The sequence below is a fragment of the Corythoichthys intestinalis genome, chromosome 1 (assembly GCF_030265065.1).
Source record: "Corythoichthys intestinalis isolate RoL2023-P3 chromosome 1, ASM3026506v1, whole genome shotgun sequence".
NCBI classification, from domain to species: domain Eukaryota; kingdom Metazoa; phylum Chordata; class Actinopteri; order Syngnathiformes; family Syngnathidae; genus Corythoichthys; species Corythoichthys intestinalis.
Window position 1 is genome coordinate 82,352,834 of NC_080395.1, and position 13,504 is coordinate 82,366,337.

The 13,504-nt window shown below is 38.4% G+C and overlaps 1 protein-coding gene across 1 annotated transcript; it reads left to right on the forward strand.

The window, feature by feature from the left end:
* Positions 1–1,088: 1,088 nt before the first annotated feature.
* LOC130919498 (low choriolytic enzyme-like) lies at positions 1,089–13,013 on the forward strand. The gene is made up of 8 exons (XM_057842273.1): positions 1,089–1,173; positions 2,764–2,832; positions 6,456–6,623; positions 7,976–8,093; positions 8,176–8,354; positions 8,429–8,510; positions 9,845–9,969; positions 12,877–13,013. Coding segments are annotated over exons 1-8 (828 nt in total). The 3' UTR covers positions 12,879–13,013.
* Positions 13,014–13,504: the final 491 nt, after the last annotated feature.

Below are 13,504 nucleotides of genomic sequence, written 5' to 3' on the forward strand. Positions count from 1 at the left end.
AAAATGCATTCATGCAGGAAGACGCCATCTAAAGGACGTCATTATTAAAGGAAAATTCCATCATTGTTTCTTCGATGGCATGTTTTAAGGTTCCAACTACTATGAATAAAATGATTTTCTTCCATCACTCTTGCTTTTATTGGATCGTTAAAAAGTTCCCATTTTTGGGGGGGTCACCCTGTACAATGTATAATCCCACTTCGTCCAATATGTTGATCTTCTCCCACTTCTGAAAATCTTTCCCTTCACCCCTGGACATCCTACCTAGGCCATCTACAACTGCAGCCACCTCATCCACATCCTCATCCCGTGTTACTCTTTTTTTATGTAATACATTTCAAAGAAATAATGCTATGACATTTCCGTTTGAGTGTTGGAACATTTGTAGTGAAATTAGCTGTTGTTGCTGGTGTGTGTTGGGGGGGGGGCACCGTCATATTTGCCAAGGGCACCAAATTGTTCAGACCTCAGAATAAAAAGTTTGGACACCCCTGGTATTTAATAATCCAATTTGCAATTTGTAATTGCCACACGATTTTAGTGGAAGAATTACACAAATGAAGTAATACAAATAAGAGGTTTCAATCATTTTAAACAAGCACAAGTATTCTTTCATTGGACGTGACTTTCCTTCTCGGACCATCTTTTGATCTGCTGTGAAAAAAGATGTTTTACCTACTTGAAAGACTTGAAAAACCTGCAAGATGACAACAAACAAAGTAACATCAAAATGCCACGTCATCCTGATCATTTCGTTTCAGACAGGTGTGCCATTCTCATGCACATTTGCATGTGTATGCATTAACCATATGTTGTTGATACGTTTTTGACTTTTGCCATCAATTCTGATCATCTATATTTGTTTTTCCTAGCAGAAAAACCATATAAATCCACAGAGAGAAAGCTCTTCTATTGAGTCAATCCAGAGGAATCAAGGTAAGACCAGTTACGAATTATGGGATTGTCAATTACCTACACTTATACATTATTTTCTAAATAGAATTTACACATATTTACAGGTCTTCTACATGCATTTGTATAGATTATTTCTCTGAGCTTATCAGTATTTGTCACACAGATCTGCTGGAATGGGTTTTCTCAAGTTCTCAGCTCTGGCTGTTCTGTTGCTGTCTGCCTACTGTTGGGCTGACAATAAGGTAACTGACGTTAGAAGTTTTTAGGAAGGTTTTCAGATTGCAACGCGATACTATGTAATAATGATGAAAGGTTCAGTACACTAGGAATTGTGTTTTCCTATGCTAATCACCCTTATTCTCTGATTTACTTGATCATTAGCTACTACCAGGGGTGAATTTGTGCCGGATCCTGCCGGAACAAGATCCGGCACCCCTTGATTGTGGCCTCCCTGTGTTCAGGGACTTTTTTGGGCCGATCCGGCACCTCTCATGTATAGAAAATAATAATAATATAAAAACGTTTTTTTTTAAATTATCAAATAAAATAATAATATGCATGAATTCAGTTACAGAACATATCCCAAGAATTGCATGTTGTTTATAAAAAATTAACGTCCTTTGAAAGAGTCAGAGATTTGTAGATGCACTAAATAGCTGGACCAACAAATCACACACGTGACATAAATAAATAAATAAAATAAAAACTTTGGAAATTTCCAGGATCTGGGGAGCGAGAAGCCAGGATCAAACGGTATTTAAGCATGCCATGCCAAAAAGACAGTTGCATTTACTGTCTTTTTACAAAAAGAAGGAAAATGGTTCAACCGGCGATGAGGGCAGCTGCAGCGATCCTGCTAATGGGCATGACCAGGTGCAGCAGGAGGCTAGCGCCACAGCAGCTAGCCGGGTTCACGGACATCCAGCCAAGCCGGAGCAGGAGGCTGCTACCGTGGCAGCAGCTAGTCAGGTTTAGCGCCACCCAAAGTGGGGGCTAGCTATAGCGCCAGCAGTAAGCCAGATGGATCACCAACAGCCGGAGCAATAGGCTAGTAGCATGTAGCCAAAAATTCAGGTTTGGGCAGCACAATTTGTAAGGCACAATTTGTAAAGCGGTGAGAACTTTGGGGCCTGAGGAGACGGGGGGGATGGAACTCGCAAAAGAACGGGTTTGTGTTATTGTAATCTCTTTTTTTTTAAAATGTCAAGTTAGACCTGTTGAGAATCTAATTGCTGACTGTGTACTGTAAGTCCCACCTGTGGTTATGTGGGCAATTGCCCATGTTGTGCAGAGTATTGCCTAAATAATTCTAAATTGTTGTCATAACATTTATACCACTGATATCATCTGAAGTTGAGGCTTGTAAGTCCCACAGCATGGCAAGTGGGCATATGCGTGTTGTTTTAGGTACCATTTTCTGCGTATGTTCCGGCACCTGTGCCCGTCTAGTCATCCCTGCGCTGTCATATGTACTGTGTGTTCCGGCACCTTATGATTTACAAATTAAGCACTGGCTACTACCTTTATTTACTATTTTGTCAAAGCTGAGTTGGTCGTTCTTTCCTTCCTACAATGCTACTTTGTGATTTAAGACACAGTACATTACCCCTTAACATTTTAAATACAGCTAAAAATGATCAAAACAAAAATTGATGTTTCTTGCCACCTAGATTTTAGTTACTTTTTTGCTGTTGTTTCACATTTTGCATTTCTAATTTCTAATTTTCCTTTCCTATACTTCCTCGTTGCTGTGCTATCCAAGCAGGCAGGTAGGTATCAAATGGTTTGACTTGTGCAAGGTTGGAAGCTATTCTTCTCCAAGTAAAATCATATTCACGTCACAAACAGATGATGTTGAAGAAGACCTGAGAGACCTTTCTGTGTCTGAACTTCTGGAGAAAGCCAACAGTAATCAGGGTGAGTGTCAAAACACCAAAGTGTATTTTCATTTATTTATTTATTTTTTAAACCTGTCCTGTTCAGCTGTTTGATACAGAGAATGGAAGTCTTAAGTGCCCGGACAGTCTGAACAGTTTTAATGTTTCACATTGAGAGTCTGACATACTCACATTGTGATCACTCAACATACCTCGTTTATTATGACAAAGCAGCGAACAGGAAGGGGCTATGGGGGAACAGAAGAAAAGAAACACAAGAAAAGAAAGAAAAACACAAACTACAACAAGAAATACATTGAACATCTAGAGCAATTCCTAATATGTTGGTGCTATCGTCAGCTAGATGTATTTCCGTTGACAACATGTGGGGGGCCTGTTGACCAGGGAAAGAGGGGGACGGGGGTGGGGGAGTCTATAAGCTAAATGATTGAAATGGGTAGAGTGTACACAAATCAGCTCTGTGAACATTGACATTGTGTTTGTCAACCCAGTAATCGTGTGAATCCCTTGTGAGTGTAAGCCCGTTGGCGACCAACCCTACGCCGCCCCATCACATCCAGCGACACGCGAGCCCCACCAGGTGCGACAGCCACGCAGACGAGCGGCCAAGTGTATTTTAATGCCGAGCCAGCGCACGGTACACGTGTTTTGAGTCCGCGTGGGCACGCCAGGTGCAAGTGGCAATTTTGTACAAGAAAGGTATAGATTTACAATGTTACAATGAGGACCAAAGCTTCCAAAATTTTGAAAAAAAAAGACAAATCTAAATGAGTAAAAATAATTATAATAATACAATAAAAGTGAAAATATAAAACACTATAAAGACAAAAAATCTGATTGAAAGGTGAAAAATAAATATGAGATTTAATACATGAATAAATCAAAGTCAAAATAAAATTGTATATGAATACTAAAATAAAAATTAGATTCAAAATTTCAGAATAAATTCAAAAATAAAGATTAGGTTCAAAATTTAAGAATAAATACAAAAATAAAGGTGGACATACATACTAATATATATATACCGTATATATATAAATTTAAAATCGATCAATAAATAAAAGCGCTTTGCTCTCATTCTTATTTTTAGTTTTTGGCATGAACGTAGACAAAAAAATATATATTATTCAAATGAGGGGGCAGTCTTAAGTGTGCTGAACTATTCACCTATTGGTCAATCGAATCGAAGTGCGTGGATCAATTAGTTAATGCCTGCCCGTACACGGCTGAATGAAACTAAATTATAGAACGGGTAATGAGCAATCAAAAAGTAAAAAAGACAATAAAGCCCTTTCATTTATTGATTGATATTTAGTTCAATTTATATTAATTTTTGTATTTTTGTATTCATTCTTAAATTTTTAATCTTATTATTTATTTTTGTATTTATATTCAGTTTTATTTGGACTTTGAATTATTTACAGTATGTATTTATCACCATATTCATGTTTAATCTTTGAATCTTATTTTTGCATTTATAGTCCTTTTTATTCTATGCATTCATTCATTTATTTATGTCATTTTTGGACCGCCAAATTTCTCTTTTTTTATACAGTATTTCTAGCACATTGGCTGTACGAGATGTCGCACACAGACGTTTGAAAATTTCCAATTGCCCATTTCACAGCATAGATTACAGTCCCGTATTTTCCGCACTATAAGGCGCACCTTCAATGAATGACATATTTTAAAACCTTTTCCATATATAAGGCGCACCGCATTATAATGCGCATAGAATAAATGCTAAAGTAGAGGCTGGGGCTATTTTATGCATCCATTAGACGGTGCTGCGCTAAAGGGAATGTCAACAAAGCAGCAACACAACAGCAGGCTAAAACATGTTGTGCAACATAGTAGAGGGGAACTTTGTTCTTTTCCACAGTCACCCTTTTTGTGTTAGATGGGGTATAATTTTTCCCTGTTTTGCAATGTATGCACTGTATTTGACCAGAGCGTGTATAAAGGCCAAAAACGCCTATGACTATACCTGCTACTTATGTTGACTTATCAAATATAAAACTATTTATTCAAATTTTGGAGGGGAATTTTTTGTCTTTTTGGTCCCAAAATGTTAGTTTATAATTGGTCAGTGAAGAAAGCAACAGTTTGGACATGATGGAGAGTGTTATTTGTGGTTTTCTTATTATAATGGTGTAATTTTGTAAGCCCGTTTTTGGTTGCAAATTTGTATGAATCTTTAAAAAAAACTGACAAGACTGAAAAAGCAGTTTCTGCTCTTGCACCCCTCTTTAAAAGAAACTGCTGTATTCTAAGATAAAACAACTGTTGTGTTTGATAGAACAATATGTCTATATGCTGCCATAGCAGATTCATGGCACATGAAGCCCCCAAACTAGTTCTAATTTCTCCATTTTACCCTGAAAACCCCCGTTTACAGACGTCGCGCAACCGCTTTTGTTTCAACCCAGCCATAAAACGAAGGTAATTAATTATATTTATTATTCAAAATGTCTGTCGTTTTTAGCTTAGAATCATTCATTGACGTCTCATATTTCGTTTTTTTAAAAAAAAAAAAGACACTTTAAAAAATTATTCACTCACATATTTTAAACTTTTAAACAAATTATGTCACAATGGAAAAAAAAAAATGGCGTCTGTAAAAAAGTCACAGATATCTACTTCATAACTATCGCTTAATTGTATGTTTTTTGTTAGTGTCACATTTTCTCCGATATGTTAGATGATAAATGATTGATCCAAACAAAAAAAGTTGAAAAAATACATTTAAAAGGGTAAATATATGAAAAAGAACATCTCGACCACTCCTTGATGTCTGCGATTTCTGCATCGCGACTCTTGTTATATTACCATGTTTCACCCATAAAATCCCCCAAAAATCCAGCTGTGGCCATTCACAGCTGTGTCTTGACACTCAGTGATACATGCTACAGGGAGTTTTTGGATCAAAACAAAGTAAGCACACAATAATATCTTGTTAAAGTCGTGGCGTCTGTAATTTTGTTCTCACGTGCTCTCACCTCCAGATAGGGTTTTGCAGTTTAAAAAATATTAAAAAAAAAAAAAAATGCCATCCTGCTCAAAATTTTTCTTCCCCCAGAAAATTGAGATTTTAAGCTTTCCGATGATGTATCACACATGCAAAATCATGCAATTTTGAAAGTTGGCTAAATTGGGGGTCTCAGAGCGGAACTTCAAGTCACTTGAGTGTTTTCCGCCATATATAAGGCGCACTGGATTATAAGGCGCAGTTGGCTTTTGAGAAAATTTAAGGCTTTTAATTGCGCCTTATAGTGCGGAAAATACGGTCATTTGGGGAGACACTGACCAGATTCGTGCGATCTCCCCAGTAGGTTTGTTGTACTACCTCGTACCAAGCATGAGTCTACCTTCCAATGACCAAAATAGTTTCTCTTTTTGTCGGTTAGGGGACGTTCTGAGCTACAGAAAATGCTAAGAAGCCTCTTTATTGGTCCAGAAGAGCTGCAGTGTTCGCTCCTATATCAATTTTATCATGCCCTCTTTCGAAAACGGAGACTGTTCACAAAATCCAGTCCAAAATGTCCTTTCGACCTGATTTGCTTTAATCTAGATTTGAGTGATGTTTGAGTTTGAATTCAACAAGGAGTCAGCAGGCTTTCAACTGACTTTGATGTGTTCCAGTCCGTTCAGATGATGAGCCAGCCCTGATTGAAGGAGACATTGCCATTTACAACGATGCGAGACAACGAGGAAAGAGAAATGCTGACCCCTGCACCAGTCACGGATGCAAATGGGTAAAGTCGACTGATGGAAAGGTCTACATCCCTTACACCATCCAGAATCACCTTAGTAAGTAGTTCAATAATTCCTCTCGACATTGTGTTTGTCAAGCATAGATTAGAGTGGTTCTTAATTTTTTGTGGGTTTTTTTCTTTTTTAGTAGTAGTACAGTAAGTACTACCTCCAAAAATACTTGTCTTTTCACGAACAATGTGACCAAACACTCCTGGATGCAGTCAAATATTCCATCTTCTTAGTATAAATACTTTTACATGTGTTAAAATGGTCCCTAAAAGTTACCTAATTACACCTAGAGGTTATTCAAGTACACAGGTGTTTGCAAGATTTTTGAGATACTTCTCTGTGCGTATTAACTCATACCTCCAGTGGTCAACTGGAAATAACTATTTTTAAAAAGTTACCCAGGGCAATATCGAACAATATTGAACAGTTTGATTAATATTCAGTGTTATAATATTTAACATCTGGTCAGTGTTGTTTTCGTCAACAATGACAATAAGGACATTGATTAACATTGTTGACTAACAATTTTTTCATGACGACGAGGCAATAACGAGCAAAAAACGTGTCTTGGGAGACGAAAACATGAGACGAATGCCAGTTTTTATCTAAAGAGACGAGAAAGAGACGAAAATATGGCAATAATTTCCGTCATATGTTCGCAACGTGTCACATTTTTTGTGTAGTTAGCCTGCATCGTAGCCATGTGTGGTTGTGATCATCACACACTAAATGTAACTCGTAGTGTTATCATAGCATTCGCATTTGCGTTAGCATTAGGCCAATGCTAATGACAACTATTTTTACATACAATTTGTGGCGTCCAGGTGGGTATGATTAATTGAAAATAATGTAGTGTTTTCCTGATAAGTGTGTGTTATCACCAAGTTGGTGTTGTCCTTGTAGACAATGCAATATGTGTTCTTCTGTCAATGTTCGTTCGAAATTGCTACAAACATTTATTTTTTTATTTTTGGACAAAAATGTTTGAATTTTACTGACGAAAACATTTTGAGTAAACGTCAACTAAAACTAAATAAAATTAGTCTGACTTTTTGTTAACAAAAACGAGATGAAGACACATTTTGAAATGACTAAAAAATGACTGAGACTATTAAGTATTATTGTCCAAAAGACTAAGACTATGAGGAAAATTAAACGGGCTGCCAAAAACTACACTGCTTCTGGTCTTATATTTGCCAAAATTACACCCCTAGTCATTTTCATGCGCGCTGCCATATTAGGAACGGATGTGATGTCTTGTCGTTGACTGGCCAGCATACCAAGACACCATGATAGTAATCTTAAATGCTCTTTTAATTTTTTGACTGAAATTCCCTCAGAATATTTATCATTGTGCTATGAATAAAATACTAACCTTGGCTTCACTGTGCTGCTAGACTCCGATGAAAAGTCCATCATCACCCGTGGACTGGAGTCATTCTCCTCATTTTCCTGCATTCGCTTCAGACCCAGAGGCAGTGAACGTGACTGGCTGAGCATCGAGTCCCGACATGGGTATGAAAATGAAAGGGGGGGGAATCATAAAAACAATTGAGCACTTCGTTGTTCTCTTCAACTCAGCACTTATTCTGGTCAGATGCTACTCCTTTGTTGGTCGTGGTGGTGGAAAGCAGATAGTTTCTCTGGCTCGCCGAGGATGCCTTCATCATGGCACTGTCCTGCACGTGCTTCTCCACGCTCTTGGATTTCATCATGAACAGACACGCAGCGACAGAGACCGCCACATTAAAGTTCTGCTGGAAAATGTTCAATCTGGTACTCTCTACATTCAATTGTTAATTTTTATCTTCTGAATTCAAATAAGACAAACTGTTCTGTTTGTGTTTTAGGAATGGAGCACAACTTTAGGAAGATTGCCACCCTCAACCAGGGCACTCCTTATGACTACAACTCTGTCATGCAAAGCCACAAGTATGCACTGGGGCGTTGACAGGGATTTGGGACTCTACGGGGGTAAAAAAACAAAACAAGACTTCGGACTCAGCACGTTAATGTGGCAGACTCAGGATGTGCTGTGCCATCGACATATCGAGGTGGTTGCATAAGGCTCCAACTAGTGGAGGGGGTGCCCAATTGGTGTGAATAAAAAAATAATAAAAACACAAAGTGTATTTCAGTGTTACATATACGAGATATACAGTATTTATTCTTTTCAAAATTACTTCTACTCTGAATCCAAGACCGTGAGCCATATTATGACCCGGCGGCCTAAACCTCTTGTTGCTCTTTTTTTGTTCCTCTTGCACTCTTATAACAATCGTCATCTCACTTTGCCTGGCCAGAGTGTTCTCCCTGTATTTTTTATACACCGGGAGAACAGTCTGGGACCCAGAAAGTAACCGTGCAATCAGATTCATTTATTTGCGTGATATGTTCTTAATGAGCAACGTCACTCTTGCGCGTCGGAAGTCATCTCCAAATCAACACAGATGGCGAACAGGAGAGCCGAGAATATGTTCCAATCCGCGGTAAATTCAGTTTTAAATGACCAAAAACACATCGAGTCACTAAAACCAACAGTCTGTCTCGTGCTAGCCATATTGAATAAACTTCTCCATTCTCCGCTCTCTCAGTATATTTATTTCCTCACGCTAGAGTTTGTCGCTTTACTAATGTCACGTACGCCCCTCGCTGATTGGTCCACTCCGCTGTCATTTTGTTGTGGCTTGCTCTGCCCTGGATATGTGATCCGCAGAACGGTCGCCGGACTCTATCGCTGGGACAGCGGTGAGCCTGGAGTTCCAGGGAACATCTCACTGTGTTAGCAGTTAGCGCTATTGATAAATGAATGTCTCATTTCTGTTGCTGTCAATACGACATTTAAGATTTTTAATATGAAAAGGTCCAAGCCCTCGGGTACTGATTTTAGAAAGCCATGAAAGAAGGTGGAGAAAAAACAGCGACTTTAAATAGTACTTTAATGCACAGAGCGGAACCTTTAAACACTCGTTTCAGGTGAACCACAAACGGCGACATTAAGTTGTGAAAATACAACATACTGGTATAGAATATATAAAATAATATATATTGTCATTTCAGGGTGGAGGCTCCAAGCTACACTTTCTCTTAGTGCACCTAGTTACCTGGGCAGATTTAAAATAGAATTTCATAGTTTCTACAGGCAATGTGCCCCTCTTGTTGCTCTCTTTACAGTACTCCTGAACTTACAACATTCAGAACCTATATGAATGTTTGCACTGTGAACATATTTTGGTTGAAACAAAGTGGGTTTTGTCATTTTATAGGTATGCTTTCTCCAAGAACAATCAGCCCACCATGCTCCCTATTCCTAACTCCAATGTATCCTTTGGCAATGCTCAAAAGATGAGCCGCAATGACATCGAGAGACTCAACAAGCTCTACCAGTGTTGTGAGTGAATACCTAATCTATCAACACTATCAACAACGCACCACAAAAAAACAACAACAACAAAAATAGTAGAATTTGAAATTTTAAGTCGACCCGGTTCACTAGTTTTCGCTTAACTTAAGTTTTGATGGAAACTTGTAAATACATGTTATCACCAAAGAGTCCAATTTCAAATGATCAGAACCTTGTTAAGTAAGCAGTACTCAACATTTGAAGTAAGCAGAAATTGTGATAAGAAAGCAGAATAACTTTTTTTTTTTTTTTTTTTTTAGGAAACTGGGCTTAACTTTAAGTACATCCACATATATTTACAGTGCCTTGCAAAAGTATTCGGCCCCCTTGAATCTTGCAAGCCTTCGCCACATTTCAGGCTTCACACATAAAGATATGAAATTTAATTTTTTTGTCAAGAATCAACAACAAGTGGGACACAATCGTGAAGTGGAACAACATTTATTGGATAATTTAAACTTTTTTAACAAATAAAAAACTGAGAAGTGGGGCGTGCAATATTATTCGGCCCCTTTACTTTCAGTGCAGCAAAACTCACTCCCGAAGTTCAGTGAGGATCTCTGAATGATCAAATGTTGTCCTAAATGACCGATGATGATAAATAGAATCCACATGTGTGTAATCAAGTCTCCGTATAAATGCACCTGCTCTGTGATAGTCTCAGGGTACTGTTTAAAGTGCAGAGAGCATTATGAAAACCAAGGAACACACCAGGCAGATCCGAGATACTGTTGTGGAGAAGTTTAAAGCCGGATTTGGATACAAAAAGATTTCCCAAGCTTTAAACATCTCAAGGAGCACTGTGCAAGCCATCATATTGAAATGGAAGGAGCATCAGACCACTGCAAATCTACCAAGACCCGGCCGTCCTTCCAAACTTCCTTCTCAAACAAGGAGAAAACTGATCAGAGATACAGCCAAGAGGCCCATGATCACTCTGGATGAACTGCAGGGATCTACAGTTGAGGTGGGAGAGTCTGTCCATAGGACAACAATCAGTCGTACACTGCACAAATCTGGCCTTTATGGAAGAGTGGCAAGAAGAAAGCCATTTCTCAAAGATATCCATAAAAAGTCTTGTTTAAAGTTTGCCACATGCCACCTGGGAGACACACCAAACATGTGGAAGAAGGTGCTCTGGTCAGATGAAACCAAAATTGAACTTTTTGGCCACAATGCAAAACGATATGTTTGGCGTAAAAGCAACACAGCTCATCACCCTGAACACACCATCCCCACTGTCAAACATGGTGGTGGCAGCATCATGGTTTGGGCCTGCTTTTCTTCAGCAGGGACAGGGAAGATGGTTAAAATTGACGGGAAGATGGATGCAGCCAAATACAGGAACATTCTGGGAGAAAACCTGTTGGTATCTGCACAAGACCTGAGACTGGGACGGAGATTTATCTTCCAACAGGACAATGATCCAAAACATAAAGCCAAATCTACAATGGAATGGTTCAAAAATAAACGTATCCAGGTGTTAGAATGGCCAAGTCAAAGTCCAGACCTGAATCCAATCGAGAATCTGTGGAAAAACCTGAAGACTGCTGTTCACAAACACTCTCCATCCAACCTCACTGAGCTCGAGCTGTTTTGCAAGGAAGAATGGGCAAGAATGTCAGTCTCTCGATGTGCAAAACTGATAGAAACATACCCCAAGCGACTTGCAGCTGTAATTGGAGCAAAAGGTGGCGCTACAAAGTATTAACGCAATGGGGCCGAATAATATTGCACGCCCCACTTTTCAGTTTTTTATTTGTTAAAAAAGTTCAAATTATTCATTCATTCATTCATTTTCCATGCCGCTTTTCCTCACGAGGGTCGCGGAGGTGCTGGAGCCTATCCCAGCTAACTGGGGGCAGTAGGCAGGGGACACCCTGAACTGGTTGCCAGCCAATTGCAGGGCAAGTTCAAATTATCCAATAAATTTTGTTCCACTTCACGATTGTGTCCCACTTGTTTTTGATTCTTGACAAAAAATTAAAATTTTATATCTTTATGTTTGAAGCCTGAAATGTGGCGAAAGGTTGCAAGATTCAAGGGGGCCGAATACTTTTGCAAGGCACTGTATATTAGGATAAACCGAGTGGGATTTAAATGTGTGTCTGATGACAGCGTAACACATGGTCAAATGAGCTAAATAGCCTTTTGAAGGAATCATGAGTTAAGCTAAGGCTACATTTACACAATTTAACATTTCAAGTTGTGCTTACCACATTTTTCGGTCTATAAATTGCAGTTTTTTTCATAGTTTGGCAGAGGGTGCGTCTTATACTCTGGAGCGACTTACAGTATTTGTGAAATTATTAACATGTTATGATATCATTGTTGCTTGTTAGCATGTTCTTTATGCTATAGTTATCTGAATAACTCTTAATAGCTGTGTTACACTAATATACCAGGCATGTTCTCAGTTTCTTGTTCATGCGTCATGTAATGTCAGCCTGTTGTTCTCTATTGTATTTTTATTTTGAATTGGATTTAAAGATGTCATGTCTGTTCTTGGTGCTGGATTCTATCAAATAAATTTCCTCCGCAAAATTGCGATTTATACTCCGGTGCGACTTATATATGTTTTGTTTCCTTTTCATTGCACATTTTTGGGCTGGTGCAACTTATACTCAGGTGCGATTTGTAGTCTAAAAAATGCAGAAGTCAGAATTGTAAGTTTTGCCCCATAACAATCATTCAGATCCAAGTTACAACTCATTTTATCAAGTTGATAAAGATGAGTTATGAATCAGCCAAATAAGTAACTGATGAAAAGTTTAAAATTTGAGGTGTTCTACTGTCAAATCTTTGCGTTATCACATCCTTTTATTTTTCACAGTGTACATTTAAGATATTATGCAGTATATTCTTTCTAACCGGACAAAATGTTCACTATTTCAGAGGAAACCTGTCAAAATGCTGACTGGGGGCTTCAGCGATTGATTTTCCCCAACCTTGAGGAATCCCATTGGGACTTCAGAACTGCATTTGTGAACTCAACAGTAAACTCTGTGATTTAGCAATAAATCTATGTGAACTTCTATTCACATGAAATCTATTTTTGCCATTGTGTGTCCTTTTTTGATTCATTTTTTTTTTTCATTCATTTCATTAAGGTGTATTAGATTTAACTTCAGTTGACATGATTGCTAATAGTCCTGGAGTTCACTTTTACCAATTTCTCTAAACTCCAATAAAACAAACACACAAAACAAAAACAAAACCCATACAGAAAGCACTATCGCTACAACACATACATAAAGAAGCTAAATTGTAATTGATAGCTTTCCCAAGTATGTAGTCTAGAAAAAGTCACTGATGGTTCTCGGTGGAAATCCACCGTGTTTAAATGCCCAATGACGAACAAACCATATTGCTTGGTGCAATTCTAAGGCGCCCGTTGATGGGCTCTGGAATTAGGGGGGTGTATATTATATAACATATCTAAAATGTGATTTATTGCGATACTTTGTAGCCCAAAAGGTTATCGATACGCTCCTAGCAAAAACAGGCATGCAAACTGGTTAGG

Bases quoted from the DNA above. Each gene is read 5' to 3' on its own strand.
- LOC130919498 (XM_057842273.1), top strand. From the start codon at position 1,089: ATGGGTTTTCTCAAGTTCTCAGCTCTGGCTGTTCTGTTGCTGTCTGCC. The intron at 2,833-6,455 runs GTGAGTGTCAAA...GATGTGTTCCAG, and splicing joins GAAAGCCAACAGTAATCAGG to TCCGTTCAGATGATGAGCCA. The intron at 8,355-8,428 runs GTACTCTCTACA...TTTGTGTTTTAG, and splicing joins GCTGGAAAATGTTCAATCTG to GAATGGAGCACAACTTTAGG.